Source organism: Sus scrofa, chromosome 4 (genome assembly GCF_000003025.6).
Source record: "Sus scrofa isolate TJ Tabasco breed Duroc chromosome 4, Sscrofa11.1, whole genome shotgun sequence".
Lineage (NCBI taxonomy): Eukaryota > Metazoa > Chordata > Mammalia > Artiodactyla > Suidae > Sus > Sus scrofa.
The window spans coordinates 51,418,976-51,441,147 of record NC_010446.5 but is presented as its reverse complement, the minus strand read 5'-3'; the positions used below and the strand labels follow the sequence as shown (position 1 = coordinate 51,441,147).

Below are 22,172 nucleotides of genomic sequence, written 5' to 3'. Positions count from 1 at the left end.
CATACTATGAAACACAAAGATACTTCTGTAGCAAGCCATTTTAACTTAAGTAAAATAGTTCTCATTTTGTATAGAAGCCATTCTTGCCAAAGTAAGTCTGAATCCCACCAGTCAAGAAACCACAAGCAGCACTGCTCTTGTGGCTTAGCAGGTTAAAGACCTGACATTGTCTCCCTGAGGTTGTGGGTTTGATCCCTAGCCTTACTCATTGGGTTAAGGATCCTGCGTTGCCTCAAGCTGTAGTGTAGCTCAAAGATGTGGCTCGGATTCCATGTTGCTCTGGTTGTGGCAAAGGCCTTAGCTGTAGCTCCAGTTCCACCCCTGGTTCAGGAACTTCCATATGCTGCAGGTGTGGCTGTAAAAAGAGGAAAAAAAAAAAAAAAAAAGGGAAAGCAACCATAGGCATGAAACCTTCTTCATGGTTTTGTCACAGCTTCTTTGCCTGGGCAGCTGCACAACCAGTGGTTAACCTGTGGGGAGCCCCCCTTTAGAATTTTTAATAGTCCTTTAAAAAGGGATATGTAGATGTGAAATTCACACAGGAAGAAATTCAAAAGGAAGAACTCCACTTGCAGTTAGAGGGGAAATAGTAATCTGATGAGGAAAGAAAAGGTGTTCTCACCTGAGCTTCTGGTCTTTCTGAACAAGAGCCCATCTCTCTGGGAATCTCACCTGACTGGCTCCATCCCCCTTCTTGTAGCATCCCAGGCTTGTCCTCTTACAAAACTTCCCACACTGCACTGAAGCTGCCAGTTGGTTCTTTCCACTCAACTAAAGGCTCTCTGTGAAGGCACACAGAAGGTACTCAATAAATGTATATTTAAATTAAAAGCATTTTTTTTTTGGCATGATGTTTGTTGGAGGACATGGAAAATACCATGATGTGGCATTATGGTACAGAATGCATTAGTGTACATAGGTGAAGTTCCAATAAACTTACATACCACCGTAAATCCATTAGTATTCACCAGTTGACACCTGAACATTTATTTATTTATTTATTTATTATTATTTATTATTTATGTATTTATCTTTATGGCTGCCCCTGTGGCATATGGATGTTCCTGAGTCAGGGGTCGAATTGGAGCTGCAGTTGAGGCCTACCCCACAGCCACAGCCACTCTGGGTCAGAGATGCATCTATGACCTAAGCTGCAGCTTGAGACAATGCGAGGTCCATAACCCACTGAGCGAGGCCAGGGATTGAACCTGCATCCTCACAGACACTGTGTCAGGTTCTTAACCCGCTGAGCCATAACAGGAATTCCCTGAACAGTTTAAACAGTGATGGCTCATTCATTGTTTGAGCATTTAACTTTTGAAGGCTATGGCACTAATTTGTGTATTTAAATAAATGAGAGTTTTGGCATATAGTAGATACTCAATAACTACTGATAACTAGCAAAAAAAATAATAATGGTCCTTTCTGTGGATGGGATATGTTATGTTGAAATTTTAAAAAGATGTGAAAAGGAAGGAAGCTGGTTTCTTGCTAAGAAAGGCATCCTGGGAATACCTGTAATTTGATGGACTCAGTGAATGTTCTTTCATTTTCATCTCTAGAAATTGCCAATTTCTCAGTTAGAATCTTGTTATCTAGTTCTAGGGAACTGCCTGAAGTTAGCCAAATCCGCAAGATCTCAAATAATATATTGGAAAAAACAAACAAACAAACAAACAAAAAAAACAGAAAAAGATAATAGGGGCATGAGTGGGCATACCTTAGTTTTGTGATTTCTGCCTCACAGGAGCCAAGATGTTCGTGAAACTAAATTGTATATTATACAACATTGTAATTATGTTTCCTTCTATAAATTCCTTGAGGATGGGGTGATCATTTCATACTTAGCATTGAGCATAGTTGCTGGCCCATTGTAAGCTCTTAAGGATTGTTGAATGAGGAGTTCCTGCTGCAGTGCAGTGGGTTAAGGATCCGGTGTTTCTGCACCTGTGGCCTAGGGAACTCCCTAGATGTGCTGTTCATTTAGCTTTACTTCAGAGTACTGTTACCACACAGTGATTAGGCTATGAATTTCATTGGATCCACACGTCTTAAGACTATGCCCTCTAGTGATGCCCAGATCACTTCAGGAGCATCCTTATAAACGGAAGTGTTGTGGAGGAGTGCTTCTACAGGTGAGGTCTCTTTCTTACTTTATAGTAGTAAACATTTATTGAGCCAGGCACTCTCCTGGGCCCTGGGGATACAGGAGAACAAGACTATTTCTTCCTTAAAGGAACTTGTATCCTAGTGAGATAGACAGTAACGGCATAAACAGACATGTGTTTTGATTTTTAAATTAATTTTTTTCTGATTATGTTTTGCCAGCTTCGCTTATCATTTAAGGCAGCTGACTACAGTATGGTTTTGCAAAATGAGTAGGGTAAGCAAATTACTAACAGTTGAAAAAAGTAAAATTCACTAGAGTAATGCACATATTTCCAGTTGATCTTTGCAGCATATATAGCAAGTAACAGGCATTCTTTTTACTAAGTTATTAAGCATTTCTCAAACTTTAATGCCCTTTAACTGTTTTTTCCCTTAATATTAAAAAAATTTTTATAGTTGATTTACAATATTCTGTCAATTTCTGCTGTACAGCAAAGTGACCCAGTTATACATATACATTCTTTTTCTCATATTGTCTTCATCATGCTCCATCACAAGTGATTGGATATAGTTCCCTGTGCTGTACCACAGGACCTCATTGCTTATCCTCTCCAAATGCAGTAGTTTGCATCCACTAACCCCAAACTTCCAGTCTATCCCACTCCCCCCACCTTGTCAACCATAAGTCAGTTCTCTTATGTCCGTGAGTTTGTTTCTGTTCTGTATATAGGTTCATTTGTGCCATATATTAGATTCCAGATATAAGTGATACCATATAGTATTTGTCTTTCTCTTTCTGACTTACTTCACTTAGTATGAGAATCTCTAGCTCCATCTGTGTTGCTGCAAATGGTATTATTTTGTTCTTTTTTATGGCTGAGTAGTATTCCATTGGGTATGTGTATTATCACATCTTAATTCATTCATCTGTTGATGGACATTTAGGTTGTTTCCATGTCTTGGCTATTGTGAATAATGCTGCAATGAACATAGGAGTGCATGTATCTTTTTGAATGAATGTTCCCAGATAAATGCGCAGGAGTGGGATTGCTTGATCATATGGTAGTTCTATATTTAGTGTTCTGAGGTACCTCCATACTGTTTTCCATAGTGGTTGTACCAATTTACATTCCCACAAACAGTGAAGGAGGGTTCTCTTTTCTCCACGTCCTCTCCAGCATTTGTTATTTGTAGAGATAGCAGTGAAGGCCATTCTGACCGGTGTGAGGTGGTACCTCATTGTAGTTTTGATTTACGTTTCTCTAATAATTAGTGATGTTGAGCATTTTTTCATGTGCCTGTTGGCTATCCATCTTCTTTGGAGAAATGTCTTTTTACGTCTTCTGCCCATTTTTCAATTTTTTTTTTTTCTGTTGAGCTGTATGAGTTGTTTGTGTATTTTGGAGATTAAGCCCTTGTTGGTTAATTAGTCTTACAAAGGAGGCAAGAATATAAAATATGAAAAAAGGTCTCTTCAGCAGGTGGTGCTGGAAAAACTGGATACTGCATGTAAATCAATGAAACTAGAGCACACCCTCATACCATGCACAAAAATAAACTCAAAATGGCTTAAAGACTTAAACATAAGGGAAGACACCATCAAGTTCCTAGAAGAGAACATAGCCAAAACATTCTCTGACATCAACCATACAAGTATTTTCTTAGGTCAGTCTCCCAAGGCAATAGAAATAAAAACAAAAATAAACCAATGGGATCTAATCAAACTTACAAGCTTTTGCACAGCAAAGGAAACCATAAAAAAAGAAAAGACACCTTACAGAATGGGAGAAAATAGTTGCAAATGATGCAACCGACAAGGGTTTAACTCTGTTTTCTTGATCTCTGTAGACCTCTTTTATGTGAGTTTTATTTGGAACAGATTTTTTAAAAAATATAAATGGAAGGACATATAGATGACATGCCAAGTGTGATTTTGGAGAAATAATTACTTGTTTTCAAACATAAGGTGAAAACAGCAATGTGTATTTATTCATCTAGGTTGGAAAGTATGATGAAAAATTTGACTCCTGAAAATGCTAAGTTTTCCTCTGGGAGTTCTTGTGGCCCAGCAGAAACAAACCTGACTAGGATCCATGAGGATGTGGGTTCAATCCCTGGCCTCGTTCAGTGGGTCAGCAATCTGGCATTGCCGTGAGCTGTGGTGTAGGTTGCAGACACAGCTCAGATCCTGCATTGCTATGGCTGTGGTGTAGGCTGGCAGCTGTAACTCTGATTCGACCCCTAGCCTTGGAACTTCCATATACTGCAGGTATGGCCCTAAAAAGAAAAAAAAAAAAGGAAAACATTAAGTTATTCTCATTAAAAATAATTTTTGTCTGAGTGCCTGCTGTGGTGCAGTGAGTTAAGAATCCAACTGTAGGGGTTCCCATCGTGGTGCAGCAGAATCAAATCCGACTAGGAACCATGAGGTTGTGGGTTCAATCCCTGGCCTTGCTCAGTGGGTTAAAGATCTGGTGTTGCCGTGAGCTATGGTGTCGGTGGCAGATGTGGCTCAGATCTGGCATTGCTGTGGCTGTGGCGTGGGCCAGCAGCTACACCTCTGATTAGACCCCTAGCCTGGGAACCTCCATATGCCAAGGGAGCAGCCCTAGAAAATGCAAAAAAGACAAAAAAAAAAAAAAAAAAAAAAAAGAATCTGACCGTAATGGCTTGGGTCACTGTGGAGGTACAAATTTGATCCCTAGCCTGGCACAATGGGTTAAAGAATCTGGTGTTGCCAAAGCTGATGCATAGGTCACAGCTGAAGCTCAGATCAGTCCCTGGCTCGGGAACTTCCATAAGCCATGGGTGTGGCCATTAAAATTTTCTTGTCACTATTATTCACTGTATACCCTGATTAGCTTTGCCCATATCAAAGTTAGTGATACATTAGCCTTGATATCTTGACTTGTTTTTTCCTACCTTGTATTTCTTTGGTAGAACACTGTTCCAAGAGGATGATATTCAAGATTAGACATTTGCTGATCATAGGTCCAGGATGGATATTTAAGTTGAAACACTCAAAGTCCAGATAATTAAAGAGTAAGGCAATCTCTGTTGCTTCACTAAGCAGAGTTGTGCTAATCTGGCTTTAAACCCTGGATTCAGAGCAGACTTTCCAGAGATCAACCAGTATTCTTGGATGTTTCCCTAATAATGTGTGTGTGTTCTGGTCTCACTTTCTTTTTCCAGTGCTGGCTTGTTTGCATATTATCCCAAAGTTAGTTCCACGTTGATCACTCATGCTCTCTAATCTGCTTTATATCTGCAAAGGAATGACTTCATGGTTCAGCTCAGGTCTTAGGCAATAGCGAAGGCGTAACAGAGACAGTAGAGCTGTTGATTTCTTTTTGTTCGGAATGCCATTGCATCTGTGCTATATGGAGTCAGGGAAATGTGCCTTTTACTTTCAATTATCTGTGAATCATCTTTGAAATTGTTTAAATACAAATCAAATATTTATTCATTCCTTCAATTTTTTTTTTAATGGCTAAACCTGTGTCTTATGGAAGTTCCAGGCCTAGCAGCCTGTGCCTCAGCTATTGCAACACCGTGTCCAAGCTGCATCTACAACCTATGCTGCAGCTTGAGGCAATGCTGGATCCTTAATCCACTTCAGATACAACATGGGGTCCTGTTGAGCCACGAGGGGAACTTCTTCATCAAATATTTATTGTGCACCTCCTCTGTGATGGCTTCTGTCTATGGAATGGGCACAGCAGGGACCCAAGCAGACAGTCTCTGCCCTCATGAACATTGTCCAGTGGGAGAAGAAACAGTACAATTTTCTATTTGTGGCAGAGTAGCAGAAGAGCAAGCTCTAGAGAGGGTCTTTCTTCTCTTTTCTTTTTCACAGGGCTTTGAAAATAGCGGTCTTTATTCGTTATAAAGATATCTGGATCCAGATGAATCTAAGGGTCTAAAGGAAGCCCCAACCATTCGACCTTACAAAAAATTTTATTACATGCACTCCCAATTTTTTCTCCTTAAGGCAGTTTGGAATTGCAGAAGTTAAGAAGCATCCAGTCCGATCTCCTAATTAAAAATTGACAAATAATCACAAATATGGATAAGAAAGCTGAAGCCCATGGGGGCTTAAGTGAGTTTTGAGAGTGCATTTTTTTTTTTGTATTTTTTTTCAGGGCCACACCCATGGCATATGGAGGTTCCCAGGCTAGGGGTCAAATTGGAGCTGTAGCCTATGGCCTAAGCCTCAGCCACAGCAACGCCAGATCCAAGCCGCGTCTGTGACTTACACCACAGCTCACGGCAACACTGGATCCTTAACTTACTGAGTGATGCCAGGGATTGAACCTGCATCCTCATGGATGCTAGTTAGATTTGTTTCCACTAAGCCACAATGGAAACTCCAGATTGAGTAATTTAGTAGGTGAACTGGGACTATTCCCAGGTCTGCTGCTTCCAACTACCACACCGATGTTTAATCACTGATGTTCAGCTGCAGCTGGGTCAAACTGAGTAAGAGAGAAATGAGTTCAGCAGAGGGCAATCTGGATCATTCTTTCTTCTGCGGTATAGCTCAGAGAAGGGTGTACCTTAGGAAAATGTATGATCTTGTCCTTTTTTCCCCTTGTAGTTTGTGGAAAATGCACGTGATACCTTTTAACATCTTTTGCTTCTTATGTAAGGTGGATCATTCTTGACAAATTTTGATATCTACATGTATCTTCTGAAGAGGAGGGTAATTTAAATCAGACTATTGTCAAGGCTGCACCCCACCAATCTAGCCCTTAATTCTACTGGATGATGATGAGAGATTAGTAATTCGTATGGTGTAATCAGCTTCCAGTGCTGCCTTATTCTTCCATATCCTTTAAAGTGTGCCCATTAAAGATTAATTGGGAAGAGACAGTTTAGGATTATGTTTTCTATTGAGAAGCTTTTCTGTATTCTTAAGATATGATTCTCTTGCCATGGATTTAGAGATCATATTTGTTGAGGCAAGGTACTAAAATATAATTTTGCCAGAAGTGACAAAGGTATGGTGGATTATTTACACAGAGTTAATTTCGTCCTGTATTTCATGTTTCCCCACAAAGGGAGACGTATAAAAGAAGTGCTTACTTTGCCAGTTTCGGTAGTAATAATGACAATGATAAAATAGTAATAAAGCTAACATGTCCAGCACGCTGACTGTCTGCCAGGCAGTGATAAGTGCTCTGTGTTCACTTTCTCTTCCATTTTCACAGCAACATTAGGAGGAGGTAGCATTACTCTCTTGAGGTTATAGATACGAAAGCTGAAGCTTCAAAATTAAAGGATTTGTGCAAGATGACATGGTTAGTAAAGAGAGCTTGAGCCAAGGGCTTCTAATGCTGAAGCCTCTTCTCTGACTATAATGCTGGTCTGCCTTACCAAGTTCAGGATGGCCCTCTTTGCAAACCACATTCTTATTTAGAGAGGCTGACATCCTCCATTAAACAGCAATTCTTTTGTTTTGTTTGTTTTTTGCTTTTTCTTTTTACGGCCACACCTGTGGCATATGGATGCTCTAGAGATTGAATCTGAGATGCAGCTGCCAGCCTATGCCACAGCCACAGGAACTCAGGATCGGAGCTGCATCTGTGACCTACACCACAGCTCATGGCAATGACGGCTCCTTAACCCACTGAGCAAGTTCAGGGATCATGAGTCTGCATAGTCACAGATCCTGCTTGGGTTCTTAACCTGCTGAGCCACAGTGGGAACTCTGAAACAGAGCCATTCTTTTTTTTTTTTTTTTTTTTTTTTTTTGTCTTGTCTTTTCAGGGCCGCACCCATAGCATATGGAGGTTCCCAGGTTAGGGGTCTAATTGGAGCTACAGCTGCCGGTCTATGCCAGAGCCACAGCAACACCAGATCTGAGCCGCTTCTGTGATCTACACCACAGCCATGATGGATCTTTAACCCACTGAGTGAGGCCAGGGATCGAACCAGCCACCTGATGGTTCCTAGTTGGATTCGTTTCTGCTGCGCCACGGTGGGAACTCCACAGAGCCATTCTTTACCACTGAGAACTCCCAGTCTCTTTCACTTTGTAATCAGTATGTCTGTTGTGATTTCCTAGATATTCCATCAAAATCTGTATCGTGGACTCTCTAATCTTTGAAAATGTTTGTTTTTCCTCCTCATATGCCTCAAACTTGTATTCTTGTCAGCAAACTGAGTGACACATTTATAAAACATTTCTTAGAGAACATGGACATGTTGAGTGATTCAGGGAGACATTGTGGGTTCTGACAGTGTGGGTAAATTTTTTTTTTTTTTCCTCCTGGCTAACAATTTAAACTGTATTGACATTTAGTGCTGCGTGGGGGTCCCCTCACTGGAAGCTACAGGTTACGACAGTTTCACCTTCACTGGGGGTCTGCTGATGATCACGGCTCAGAACATGTGGTGGATGGAGTAAAATATGCCGCAGAGGTAAGCCAGCATATGTGTGCTCATGATTCAGAATTTTCCTGTGTGCTGGAATTTACACAGAGGCCAACTACCTTGACTCCAGATAGGTCCTGTGCCAATTCAGTATCTCAGTGGATGAGATTTCTTGATTCTGTCAGTAGGAGAGTTTATCACCAGGAGAACCACAAATTCAGCCTTTCTGAGACTTAGAGCCTAGGGTTATGATACCCATTTTGGAAATGAATGAACTGGAGACTTGGAGAGATTAAGCAATTTATCCACCTAGGAAGCAGTAGAGATGGGTTGAAACTCAGGTCTGTCTGATACCAGATTACAAACTCTACTATATCTGTTGAATTTCCCAAAAGGCCAGTGAGAAGGGAGCAAGAGAAACATTTGTTTTAGGCCCAACTATATACGTATTTGGCCCAGACACAAATATATACTAATATCATGTGAAGTCTATATTAAATGGCAAAGTTCCTCTTAGGGGAAAAAAGTAAAGTTACAAACTCTTCTAAACTCTACATTCTCAGGTATTAAAATAGAGTCTCTGTTAATTATTCACGTCATTGATAAAGCATAACATGATGAAGTGTTCATTGACTTTTTTTTTCCCCCTTGGAGAGTTACTTCTTTTCCTTATAATCATATTCATTAATAATATTCTACTTTTTCTAATTCTCTGGTTAAAGGACCAAGCAAAATATACTTCAAGTTTTAATACATTTAAATATTGCTAACACTCAGCATTACCATGAGATGAAAGTGAATTATTATATGACTCAACCAAAGCTACTTAAGTGAAATAGTGTGGCTTATGAGTCGTCTGGGTGAGACAGAGCAAGGTTACGAGGCAAGTACAGTTTTCCTTCATTTTTCTCATGATTACACTGAGGTGTGGAATTGAGACTTGCTTTTACAGCCCTGCTGTTCAAAGAGATTGAGCAAACAGCCTTCTTTCCAGTTTTATTTTTCCATTAACATGTACATCTGCTTTTTGAGACTATCAACCAAAATGTCCTTTTTATCAATGAAAGCATTTTGTTTGGGGACCTGCTCTGTCCTTGGGGTGGAGGAATTAAATGTACATGCAGAGTACTCTCTGGTGGTGGAAAAAAAAATGTCAAGAATATGGAAAGCAATCCCAGGCTAGGGGTCAAATCAGAGCTATAGCTGCCGGCCTACCCCACAGCCACAGCAAAGAGAGATCCAAGCTGTGTCTGTGACCTACACCAGAGCTCACGGCAACGCTGGATCCTTAACCCACTGAGCAAGGCCAGGGATCGAACCCGCGTCCTCATGGATGCTATTCGGGTTCCTTAACCACTGAGCCAAGATGGGAACTCCAGATTTCTCATTTCTGATTGGTCAGAATTGGGTCGTGTGTCCTTTCTAAAGCAATGGCAAGTAACATGAGAAAGTCATAGAGCAGTTAGAATTTACTTTCTGGGACTGGAATGGGGTCAGCCTCTCACAAGTTCACAGCTATATGGAGGAGGCTGGCTATTTGAACAAAACCAGGTCGTCTCAGCACATGTGTGTAGAGAAGTAGATATTGAGTCGGCAACCAGTAAAATCTTCCACAATCTATTAGGAGCCCAGAGCCTCAAGTAACAGCCAAAAATGACTGGAAATTATTTATTTTAGAACACACAGGGCATTTCTCTTCTGTCTCTTGCTCTTCTACACCGATATTTTTCTTCTTCTTTCCTCCCTCCCTTACCACCTCTCCCTCCCCATCCTTTCCCTAAACTGGTTATGAACTAAGATTAGTCTACACCACTCTGAGGGCCTATATATGAAAAGCATCATACTAATACAACTTAATCTTTGAGGAGTGTTTATTAAAATGCTCCAAGCCACATTCCTTAAGTCAGTTTCACTGTTTTATAATATTAATCTATTTCGAAACCTAATTGCTATTTAATATCAAAGGCTTGTTTTTTTGGAATTACCTTGGTAATTGAAAATCTTCCACAGAGGTAAAATTTACACTGCATTGCTGCCACCAAGATACATAAAAATCCACATCAATGCATGGATTTTTTTCTTATGTGTACACTGTATCTCAAAATGCTGATGAATATATTTTTTCTCTATTAGTTAAAAAAAAAAAGAATATGGAAAGCAAAACTCTAGAATCTGTATGGCATCTCAGTTTATATCACCTACTGAACAGTTTTCATGTTTACTTCCTAAAGTTTTGTATTCTAAAATCTGATGTGTTGTCCTAAATCTCAAAAGCTTTGTGGGGCTTAAAAGCTGGCTTTGGATCACTGCCTTGTAATTTTCCTAAGCATCTCAGGAAAATTGCTCTCTTTGCTTTATGGTTACACCTTCCAGGTTCATAAACTTGAAAGTAAACCCTCAGAGAGGTTGACACTGAGTGGGAAAGTGGGTTCCTGAAAGGGGCCTCGTGTCCTGAAATTTGCCAGAGGCTCAGAGTCCTGACTTGCAGAGCAAGGGCCATCTTGTAGATTTTCTGTCTTGACTGGAATTTCATACTATTGTGTGTATTTAAGACTCCTTCCTTCCTTCCTCCCTCCTCCCTCCCTCTCTTTCTTACTTTCTTTGTCTTTTTTTTTTTAGGGCAGCAACGGAGGCATATGGAGGTTCCCAGGCTAGGGGTTGAATCAGAACTATGGCTGCCGGCCTAGGCCACAGACACAGCAACCTGGGATCCAAGCTGTGTCTGTGACCTGTACCACAGCTCATGGCAACATTGGATCCTTAACCCACTGAGCAAGGCCAGGGATCCAACCTGCATCCTCATGGACATTAATCAGATTCATTTCCACTGAGCCATGATGGGAACTCTTCCTTCCTTCCACACCTGCAGCATGTGGAAGTTCCCAGGTCAGGGATCAAACCCATGCCATAGCAGCAACCTGAGCAGCAACAGTGAAAACGCCAGGCCCTTAACCTGCTAGGCCACCAAGGAACTCCCTAAGGCTGTTCCTTATTTCATTTGTTCATGCATGCATACATTCATTCATTCTCTTAAGAATTCCTTGAGGTTCTAGTGTGTCCAGCCTTGGCCTGGCTTACTCGTGCTCATCCTGAAGGGAGTACTAGGAAGGAATAGGATGAGTCAGAGAACACTTCCTTGTGAAAAAGCCTTTAACCCCAAGCCTGCAGGAGGAGCAGGAGTGAGCCAGGCAAAGGGAAGAGACACCTGCATAGAATCATGTGTGAAGACTGGGGGTGGGGAAGAGTATCACATTTGAAGAACAGCATGTAGAACAAAGGGTGAGTTGTCAGGGGCAAAGTCAGAGAGTCTGGAGGGGTGTGATCTTACTAATCTAAATCATAAGGATTGTGAAGTTTATTTTAAGTGCAACAGGAAGCCACAGATTTGCCTTCAATTGGAAAGTGATGATATTTGTGATTTGAAAGCATCATTCAAGCTTCAGTTTGACTGAGAATAAATTGGGTTGAAGCAGGCATGGATAAGGGGAACCAGAAAGGAGGCTTTGGGGGAAGTTCCAACTAATAGATGATAGTGCAGTCGGAGGGCTGGCCGCCTGGAAGTGCAGCATTAGTGGGATTTGTTGATTGATTGGGGTTGAGGATGAGGGAGGGGAGGTGTCAGTGTTTCTGACCTGAAATAAGAATGTTCCTGGAGGAAGAGAAAATCTGACACAGATCTCAGGGTTGGGCTGGAGGTCAACAATAAACAAATAAATAAATGATGTGAGGTAAGTTCTTTGATAGGAATAGTACCATGTGCTCTGGTAGAAGGACTGACTGGTTAAGAAAGGCCTCTTTGAGAAGTTCCTGCTGTGGTGCAGTGGGTTAATGATCCAGCTTGTCTCTGTGACATGCTGGTTCAATCTGTGGCCTGGGAACTTCCATATGCCATGCGTGTGGCCGAAAAATTAAAAAAAAAGAAAAGTGCCTTGAGATAACATGTGAATTGAGACTGAATGATCAGAGGAAGCCACTCTGAGGAAGCCTAGGGAGATCTTTCCACTAAGTGGGAAGAGCAGGCAGAAATGAGGTTTCCATGTTCAGGGAGAGAAAGATGTTGGCTTCTAGGATCAGATTATCAAGGGAGAAGATATTATAAGCCATGTTCTAGAGAGGCAGGCAGGGGCCACCCCACATTGGGCTTTGGGGGGCTTGGTGAGCAGTTTGGAGTTTATCCTTCATGTAACAGAACAAAGACAATGGAAGTTTCTCAGTAGGGCAACAGCATGTTCTGCTTTATATTTTGTGTGCTGAGGAGGTTGGACAAACACTGAAGTAGGGAGACAATCTAGGTCATGAAAGTCGTTCACGTGAGCCATGAGGGTGATTTATACTATGGGCTAGTAGAGATAAAAGAATGCTAGATGCATGGTATGTTTGGGAGGCACAATCCATGAGACTTGCCAAGGAGAAGGATGTTGATGTCAAGGCTGAAGAAGGGAAAAAGAGGAATCTAAAAACACTCTTAGATTTTGGCTTGAGCAACTGTGAGGGTGGTTGTGCCATTTGCTGAGGTGGGAAAGTCCAGGGAGGAGCAGGGAGCAGAGAAGAATTAACTATCTGTTTGGGCATGTTAAGTTGGAGACACCTATCAATATTCTAGGCTCACATTCAAGTAGGCCATTGGATACAAATCTGGAGTGTAAAGAAGAAGTCAGGGCTGGAAAGGGAGGCATTTGGGAGTCATTTGCATTTGGTTTCAGGTTCAAAAAGACCTCTTTGCTCTTGGCTATAGACGTGATTATTTGTCTATCATTTGCCTTTCAAGGGATTATTTAGTTTTTCCAGCTACTTTTGTACTTAACTTCAGGACTGTCATCAAGGTGTGTCCTCTTAAAAGAACAGAAATACAAAGAAAAAAAAAATGAAAGGAAAAAGCCGTTTGAAGCTTAACCTATAAAAATTTAATTTGGGGCCTAATCTAATGATTTGTGACATTATAGAGATTAAAGTAATGTAAATCATGAAAGACTTTATCCCAAGAGTTATTATATATTTGGTATAAATGGTAATTAGCTGAAGCTCCAAATATGCAGTGTACCATTAGCCTTTTTTTAATAGATAAACATGTTAAATATGTAGTTGATAGTAAATTATAATTTCAGCATTAATGGTGACTTTTGGCATACTACACATATTTTATTTTTCTATGGTCACACCCATGGCATATGGAAGTTCCTGGACTGGGGATTGAACCTGAGCCACAGCTGTGACCTATGCTGCAGCCACAGCAACGCCAGATCTGAGCTGCATCCTTGACCTAGGCCACAGCTTCAGGCAATGCTGGATCCTGAAGCTGCTGATCGAGGCCAGGGATCAAACCTGAATCCTCAGGGGCACTATGTCTGGTTCTTAATCCGCTGAGCCATAACAGAAATTCCTGGTTGGATTCTTACGCCACTGTGCCACAGCAGGAGTTCCTAAGCATATTTTATGTATTGAAAGAATGGATTTTAAAAATGCTAGAGTTGAATAATACTGTTATTTAGAAAATCTTTCCAGTAGGGAAGAATCATCAATTCCATTTTTGCAGTAGCTACAATAACTCTTTGTCATTCAGCTCGGTTCACTGTGGGTGTCACTGTTAGGAAATGTGAGTTTGTTGTTTGAGTTTTAGTTCAAGTAGAAATGCTAATAAAGGTGATATTGGTTGCTCTGAAGATTATTGCTGCCAGTTAAGCAAGATGCGTGGGAGAGAGGACTTGTTTCAAAAAAAAAAAAAAAAAAAAGATTTTTTTTTTTTGCTTTAATTTCCCATAATATTTCTTTTTTCTTTTTTTGCTTTTTAGGGCTGCACTCAGCACATGGAGATTCTCAGGTTATAGGTCCAATCTGCCAGCCTATACCACAGCCACATCAACACCGGATCCAAGCCACGTCTGTGACCTACAGCACAGCTCATGGCAATGCTGAATTCTTAACCCACTGAGCGAGGCCAGGGATCGATCCTGCAACCTCATGGTTCCTAGCTGGATTTGTTTCTGCTGCGCCACGACGGGAATTCCTAGTTTCCCATATTTCTAATGGTTGTTTTTTAATCAGTGGAAAGATATATAGACTCATGTCTTTTTAGTTACATATCTCATTTTCCAATCAGTTTTCATTGTGGACCTAAAAAGGGCATTCATGTCTTTTTATCTCTTTGGTCTCATCTCTTACTAAGCGAACTGCTATTTTGGCACAGAGACATTTGAAGCAACTTTAGTGTACTTTTCTGCCCCTCCCTTCCAGTGGAACATCATCTGTCTCATGTGATCCAAGTAAACTTGGTTTCGTCATCCACTGGTTTCAGGTTTTGTTCCTCCCCCAACTATCTCACATCAGCTGAAACATGGCACCACAAGAATGTGCTTCTGGAAAAGGGAACTGCACTCTTGGTGGGGATATAAATTGTGCAGCCACTGTGAAAAACAGTATGGAGGTTCCTCAAAAAACTAAAAATAGAGCTACCATGTGGTCTTGCAGTCTCACTGCTGGGCATACATCTGGAAAGGACAATAACTCTAATTCAAAAAAAGATGTGCACCTCAATGTTAATAGTAGCAATGTTATATGCTGTGGGTGCAGCCAAAAAAAAAAAAATAGTGTTGATCAGTTAGACACTTTGTATTTTTATAGAGTTGTAAACATTATTGCAAAAACTAGCCTCAATCAGGAAATAACATTGAAGGTTAACTGAAAATGTAGAATATAATATGATGTATGTTAACTATTATATTGGTATCCAAATATGTATATACATGTCCTGGATGAGTAACAACAAAGGCAAATGCTTTGTGGTTTAAAAAAAATCCACTTTTGTATTTTATTTTATTTTTTTTTCTTTTCTGGTTACCCCGTGGCATGTGGAGTTCCCAGGCCAGGGATTGGATCTGAGCCACAGTTTTGACCTAAGCCACAGCTGAGGCAATACCGGATTTTTAACCCACTGTGCTGGGCCAGGGATTGAACCTACATCCCAGTGCTGCAGAGACACTGCCAATCCTATTGTGCCACAATGAGAACTCCACTTTCATATTTTCTGTCTGGGTGTTTCAGTCTTACTTGATTGTCTGTGGCTGGTACTATTTTATAGTTTGATTGTTCACAGTTTATAGTCATTCACATTTGTCTATAAATTCTTCCATATTAGTGGCCTGTGAGATGTGAAGTTCTATTTAAAGGAAGGGTTAAAAACATTCATTTCAAGACACTAAATTCTTGCTGTAACAGTCAGCCAAAAAGGTGATGTGTGCATGAAACCCTTCATAAGTAAGTGCTTCCTCCCTGAGGTGCCAAAGTGAGATGATAATGCTTTGTAAAAAGCAGTAAGTTCCGTGACTGACAAAGACATAGATCTGGATAAAACAAACTGTCTTTTCGTGGAAAATGAGCAAAAACAAATAAGCAAAACAAAAGGATTCATTTGCAGAGATCTTCTCTGAGGTCATTCCTCCTTGGGCAGCATGGCCGGATCATGATCTTGGCCAAGCCATTTGGGTGCCTGCATTGCCCTCTGGCTTCTATCTATGTTTGTCCTTCTCTTCACCCAGAATGAAAACCCTCCAAGAGTGGCTTTCTGCCATATTGTTCTTCTACAATCCTTCACAGTTGTTAGTGTGTTGGGATACTGCACTGTTTACGATGGTAGGATTTTTAGGACACTTGCGTGAGGTAGAGTTGTGAAGTGGGTGAAGCCTGTTTTCTAGCGTTCCAGGTCCTTGTCTCTCCCTTCTTTCCCTTTCCCCCTCGTCAGTAGCACTGCCTGCCTCTCATTTTCTTCCTTAGATACCTCTGGTTGTAAGACCTTGAAGACTCTTTTTCCCTCTTCAAACTTGCTCTCAGCAAAGACTCTGAACATATTCATAGAAGATAGGAAATGTGTAAATACTACTAACAATATTTACTCTAAAGGAGAATTCATATTTTCAAGCCTTAAAAAGTCTTATACTATAGTGATGAAATTGGATGAGGCAGTTCCAGAAATAGCTAGCATTGTCCTCAGCAGCAGGATTATCCCCAAATACATATTGTGTGAGGTGTGACTTCTCCACCTGCCCCTGAGCTTGAGCTCTGTCTTGAACTCTGCCACCAGCTGGAATCTGAGTGAAGGCTGCACAACTGCAGTCCCGTCTGGGGACACAGAGGAGTCCAAGTCACTTGGGAGGAATAGCTGGATGCTCCAGAGCCTTTTAGTGATATGGACTTCGGCAGAGTATTACACAGACCAGCTAAGTGACATGGTCCTTTACTTGTATACTTTAGTTTTTATTTTTATTTTTATTTATTTTACTTTTTAGGGCTGCACATGCAGCATATAGAGGTTCCCAGGCTAGGGGTCTAATCAGAGCCACAGCTGCTGGCCTACGCCACAGCCACAGCAACTTGGGATCCGAGCCGCATCTGTGACCTTACCACAGCTCACAGCAATGCTGGATCCTTAACCCACTGAGCGAGTGGGAATGAACCTGCAACCTCATGGTTCCTAGTCAGATTTGTTTCCGCTGTATGGGAACTCCCTACTTTAGTTTTTAAAGTAGGAGTAGGAACTCCTACTTTAGTTTTTAGGTAAAAGTAAACAAGAGAATTCCATCCAAGGTTCTTGTGAAGAATACATTGTACATATAAACACATAGCACCAGAAGGTCTACATACATGTTTTATTTGCATCTATGTTTTTCAGAATGTTTTAAAAAATAGCATTTAATAGTGTTGTGTTCCTCCCTTTCAGCTCCATGTTGTTCATTGGAATTCAGACAAATACCCCAGCTTTGTTGAGGCAGCTCATGAACCAGATGGACTGGCTGTCTTGGGGGTATTTTTGCAGGTGAGAATCCACAGATTTCATTTTGAATTATTAGTCCACTATGTTGGATAAAGAGTTTCGGTTATGGAGTAGACATCCTAACGTTTTTAATAGTTAACTAGGCCTATGTTAATGTGTTTTTTTTTTTTTTAATTTTTTCTTCTTATTCTCTCTCTTTCTTTCTTTCCTTCTTCCTTTCTTTCTTTCCTTCTTCCTTTCTTTCTTTCCTTCTTCCTTTCTTTCCTTCCTTCCTTCCTTCCTTCCTTTCTTTCTTTCTTTCTTTCTTTCTTTCTTTTCTTTCTTTCTTTCTTTCTTTCTTTCATTTTGCCATGCCTGTGGTATGCAGAGGTTCCCAGGCCAGGGATCAAACCTGCGCCACAGCAGTGGCAATGCCACATCCTTAACCACTAGGCCAACAAGGAACTCCCTAATGTGTTCTTTGGAAATAAATATTAAAAACTTTTAGGTTTAATGTTTCCTTTTGAAATAAATATTACACTGTTCATTCATGGTACATTTAAGGGCCCAAAACTACCCTAGGAGCATTGTCTTATTCCTCTTATGGTCCATTGATCATTTTTATGTGAATAGCAAATGCAGCTGTAGCAACAATGAGTGTAGCAGAAGAAACAATTGAGAGATTTTGTTTTGTTTTGTTTTTGTTTGTTTGTGTTTTTTTGGTCTTTTTGCCTTTTCTTGAGTCACTCCCAGGGCATATGGAGGTTCCCAGGCTAGGGGTCTAATAGGAGCTGTAACTGCTGGCCTATGCCACAGCTCATGGCAACACTGGATTCTTAACCCACTGAGCAAGGCCAGGGATGGAACCAGCAACCTCATGGCTCCTAGTCGGATTCGTTAACCACTGTGCCACGACGGAAACTCCAACAACTGAGATCTTGAGAAGAAAATCTCTTCCTGATTGTTCAGTATCTGGAAATACAGGAGAGGGTAAAGTTCAAAGTTCCTGATTCTTGATGCACTAGTTTGACCACAGTGGTTGGCTATCCCAGACACTCTGACCATTTTAAAATATTTTGTCATATTTTCCTTTGTATGATATTCACATGTGGTCAGACAGGTATTGCTGTCGTAATACCTGTGGGTGGATTGGGCTGCCGGACTCCCACTGCAACCACATTCTTTAGGGCGTGTGCTTTCATTACTCCACCAACTGTGTGTGTGAGGTTTTAACTTGTTGCACTGCGGCTGGGGGAGGCGTGGAGCAGAGACTGTCATGCATGGCAGCAGCTCCTTTTTTTGGTCACCAAGTCTGGGGGTGGTTATAATATCCAAGTAGGGCAAGACATTATACTTTAATCCTGAGGGACTTAAAACCCTCAGATGGATTCAGGACAACTTCAAATAATGAAAAGAGGCACATATCTTTTTCTGAAGGATTCTCCTCATGATGCTTTATTACCTTGATTTGGGACCTCATATCATTTGAGGCTGAAAGCGGGAGATGTTTTCCTCTAAGGTTTTGATGTCATAAGAGTTAATTTGTATCTAGGGTATGCGTCACATCTGGTTTAATAGTGCAGGTGTTATGTAAGAGTTTCCTAAGCAAAGTTCCTATCAAGAGAACCTATATCCTAAACATTTATAAAGCCAAGTAAATAGGAAGCTGTTACTGCTAGCTTTGGAATCAAAGTTATAGTTCAGCTAAGGAGCCCTGTAATATTATCTTGTTGTTTAGATTTTTCTGGTATGATAAGGCTGGCAGGTGAAAGAGAGCCTCATTATGGAACAATCAGTGTTTGTTCTGGGCTGGCTTAGGTTTTATGAAAAAAGAATTTTAAAAGAGTGACGAAATGGAGTGATTCAGACCTGATATGCTGCAGTAACCATTTCTTCTGAAATTTCGTGTTTTCAGATTGGTGAGCATAATTCTCAACTGCAAAAGATTACTGATATTTTGGATTCCATTAAAGAAAAGGTAAAATCAATTACTATTTGCTGATGTCTAATGTTTTCCTTATTTTCTCCTGAGTTCTCCTATCTTTTAAAAAAGCTTGGACATAGCATATGCTGCCGGCTTTGAAGCAGGTTTGTAAAATACTTGACCAATAGGGCCAAAGTAATTTATTACCACTTATCTTTTGAAAATTATGGAGTCTTAAATTATCTAAGACAATCATGAATAGATCTCTTTATGCATAGTTTCTTTTATTGAAGTTTTGCAGAATAAGGCTCTAGTTGCAACACATTTTAAAGACCACTCATATTAAAAAATAAATCTTTTGCTTCTTAAATTAATCTAGATGATGTGCTGCTTCATCTATAATTTTAAGATTAAGGTAAATGCTTTATTTTTAAGAAGCAAAAGGCAAATACTCAATAACTCCATGAATTACAGAATTCCAGTGAAATAATATTTCAGTGGATGTGTTTGTTTGTTTGAAGATCCATGTAAAGATTTCCTATTGTAATTTGTAAGAATTCTCTTTTCTTCCTCAGGGTAAACAAACTCGGTTCACGAATTTTGATCCATTATCTCTGCTTCCTCCATCCTGGGATTATTGGACATATCCTGGTTCCCTTACAGTCCCACCTCTTCTCGAGAGTGTCACCTGGATCATTTTAAAACAACCTATAAACATCAGCTCTCAGCAGGTATATCTCTTCTTCTATGTTGATCCCGATTCACTAGAGGAAACTGGGCTAGGTCTTGCTTTATTTTTTAATTTTTTAATTTTTATTTTATTTTTTTGTCTTTTTGTTTTTAGGGCCACACCCACCACATATGGAGGTTCCCAGGCTAGTCGTCAAATTGCAGTTACAGCTGCCAGCCTACACCATACCGCAGCAACACAGGATCTGAGGTGCATCTGCGACCTACATGATAGCTCACGGGCAACACCAGATCTTTAACCCACTGAGTGAGGCTAGGGATTGAGCCTGTATCCTCATGGTTCCTAATCGGATTTGTTTCAGCTGTGCCATGACGGGAACTCAAATTGCTTTTTTTTTTTTTTTTTTTTTTTTAGCCCTGCCCTATTAATTATTCTGTTGTTTTAAAGTCTGTGTTTTCCCTTTATTAATCAGGTGGATCAGTTGGACCAGACGAGATTTGTGTCCCTTTCTTATTTGACATCTCTGATTAGATGATTTCTTGACCATTTCTTAAAAATGTAAAGGGCAAACAGGCACAGGTGAAAGTCAGGTGCCACTTTAAGGGCTCTACTCGTTTCCTTTTGTGTAGTCTGCGATATTAACAGAATGGAATACAAACAGGAAAATCAGGAGAGAGGCTAGTCCTAAAAGGTGACATTCTCCTTTTTGAGCTTGGTCCTGGACCTGCTCCCCCAGTAGATTTCACATCCAGAGAGTAAACGGTGAGAACAGCCAGAAGCATAGCACGCTAAGAAACGTGTGTACTTATTAAATTTAAGAAGTCTGATCTTTTGTTGACAAAACTTTTGTCAAGCTGCCTGAGAGCGTTTAAGCATTTGCTAAGAGGCTGTGGGTGGTCTCCTATGCTCTCCTTGTGAAGGTATTTCCTCACTCGTTCTTCTGATAAATGCTTTTGTCCTCATGGTTGGCTGAGCAGGCTGCATATCTCTGAGGCCCAGAAACTCTGGTCAGAGCTGTGAACTGACCATATTACCCACCTGCCAGGTGGATGCCGTGTGCTCTGGAATGCTGTGTCTAATGGGTGTTGTTCTTGTTTTCATTTTATAATTTTGTGCTATGAAATCTTAGCAAAGCAATCTTAGCAAGAGCTGCATTTTTTTTTTTTTTTTTTTTTTTTTTTTTTTTTTTTTTTTTTTTTTTTTTTTTTTGCAGCTTCTGTTCCGGGCTGGCCCATCTGCCTGTTTATATCTTTCACCCAGTCCAAGCTTAGAACTGCTTCCCCTTTACGAAGGTCCTATCAGTAACTTTTCCCCTTGGGGTGTTGAACACATTCAACATCTGTTGATCTTCTCTTTAGGCTGAAAGCCAAATAATAATCGAAGGCATATTAAAGCATTTTATAAAAGCATTTTATAAAAGTCTGGGTAGAAATCCAGAACTTGACTGACACAGAAATTCCTGTGAATTTTTTCCATCATTATAAGGTGAGTTGCATCATGAGAAAAATGACCTGTCAACGGAATCAGTGGCCTTGTAATGGATTTCATTTTTCTCCCCTTTTTGTGCTAAATTGTTTACTTTTACATTCCTTGATTAAATTTGAACAGGTTAATAGTAAGAGTTAATAAGTTATAACATCAAGGTAGTCATAAAAAGGGGTTCATGTTTTTTTCTCATATTTCAAGAATATCTTTATTATTAAAAGCTTGTTGGAAAATAACTTTTTTTTCAATCTACCTATGATTTGGAAGAGACTATATCAAAATATGTTTTTAGTTACTTAAAATACATCAAGTTAACCTAATCAAAAATAATCCCTGTTAATCAAAAATAATTCCCTGCAAGTTTGGGAATGACTGCCTATCTGTAGATTCACTACTATATTCATTAATATTAACTATTAATGTGCTTCTTATACAGTGAGGTATATAAAATAATAACAGTACTTTAGAACTGTAGTGTGATGGCACTCACTTAAATACTTTTTTTTTTTTTTTTTTTGGCTTTTTAGAGCTGCACCTGTGGCATACGGAGGTTTCCAGGCTGGGGATGAAGTCAGAGCTGTAGCCACTGGCCTCTACAATAGCCACAGCAATGTGGGATCTGAGCCACGTTTGCAGTCTGCACCACAGCTCATGGCAACGCCGGATCCTTAACCCACTGAGCCAGGCCAGGGATCGAACCTGCATCCTCATGGATACTAGTCAGATTCTTTTCCACTGAGTCATGGTGGGAACTCCAGGAATACTTTTAGAAGTTTTCATTTTTATTTAAGTTGAAATGATTAATAATCCAAAGTAATAATCCAAATTGTTACAATGACTATACC

The 22,172-nt window shown here is 40.2% G+C and overlaps 1 protein-coding gene across 4 annotated transcripts in view; it reads left to right on the top strand.

The window, feature by feature from the left end:
* The window catches only part of LOC100152714 (carbonic anhydrase 13), a 62,217-nt gene that overhangs the window by 27,824 nt on the left and 12,221 nt on the right, over positions 1-22,172 (top strand). For 2 of the 4 annotated variants that reach the window (XM_013996643.2, XM_013996642.2), the window contains exons 3-5: positions 17,195-17,290; positions 19,143-19,205; positions 19,727-19,882. In XM_013996643.2, the coding sequence (XP_013852097.1) occupies positions 17,195-17,290; positions 19,143-19,205; positions 19,727-19,882 (315 nt within the window). Of the gene's footprint in view, positions 1-8,413; positions 8,533-17,194; positions 17,291-19,142; positions 19,206-19,726; positions 19,883-21,055; positions 21,328-22,172 lie in introns of all 4 variants that reach the window. The other 2 variants (XR_002343230.1, XM_001924462.6) reach the window with 2 other exon arrangements.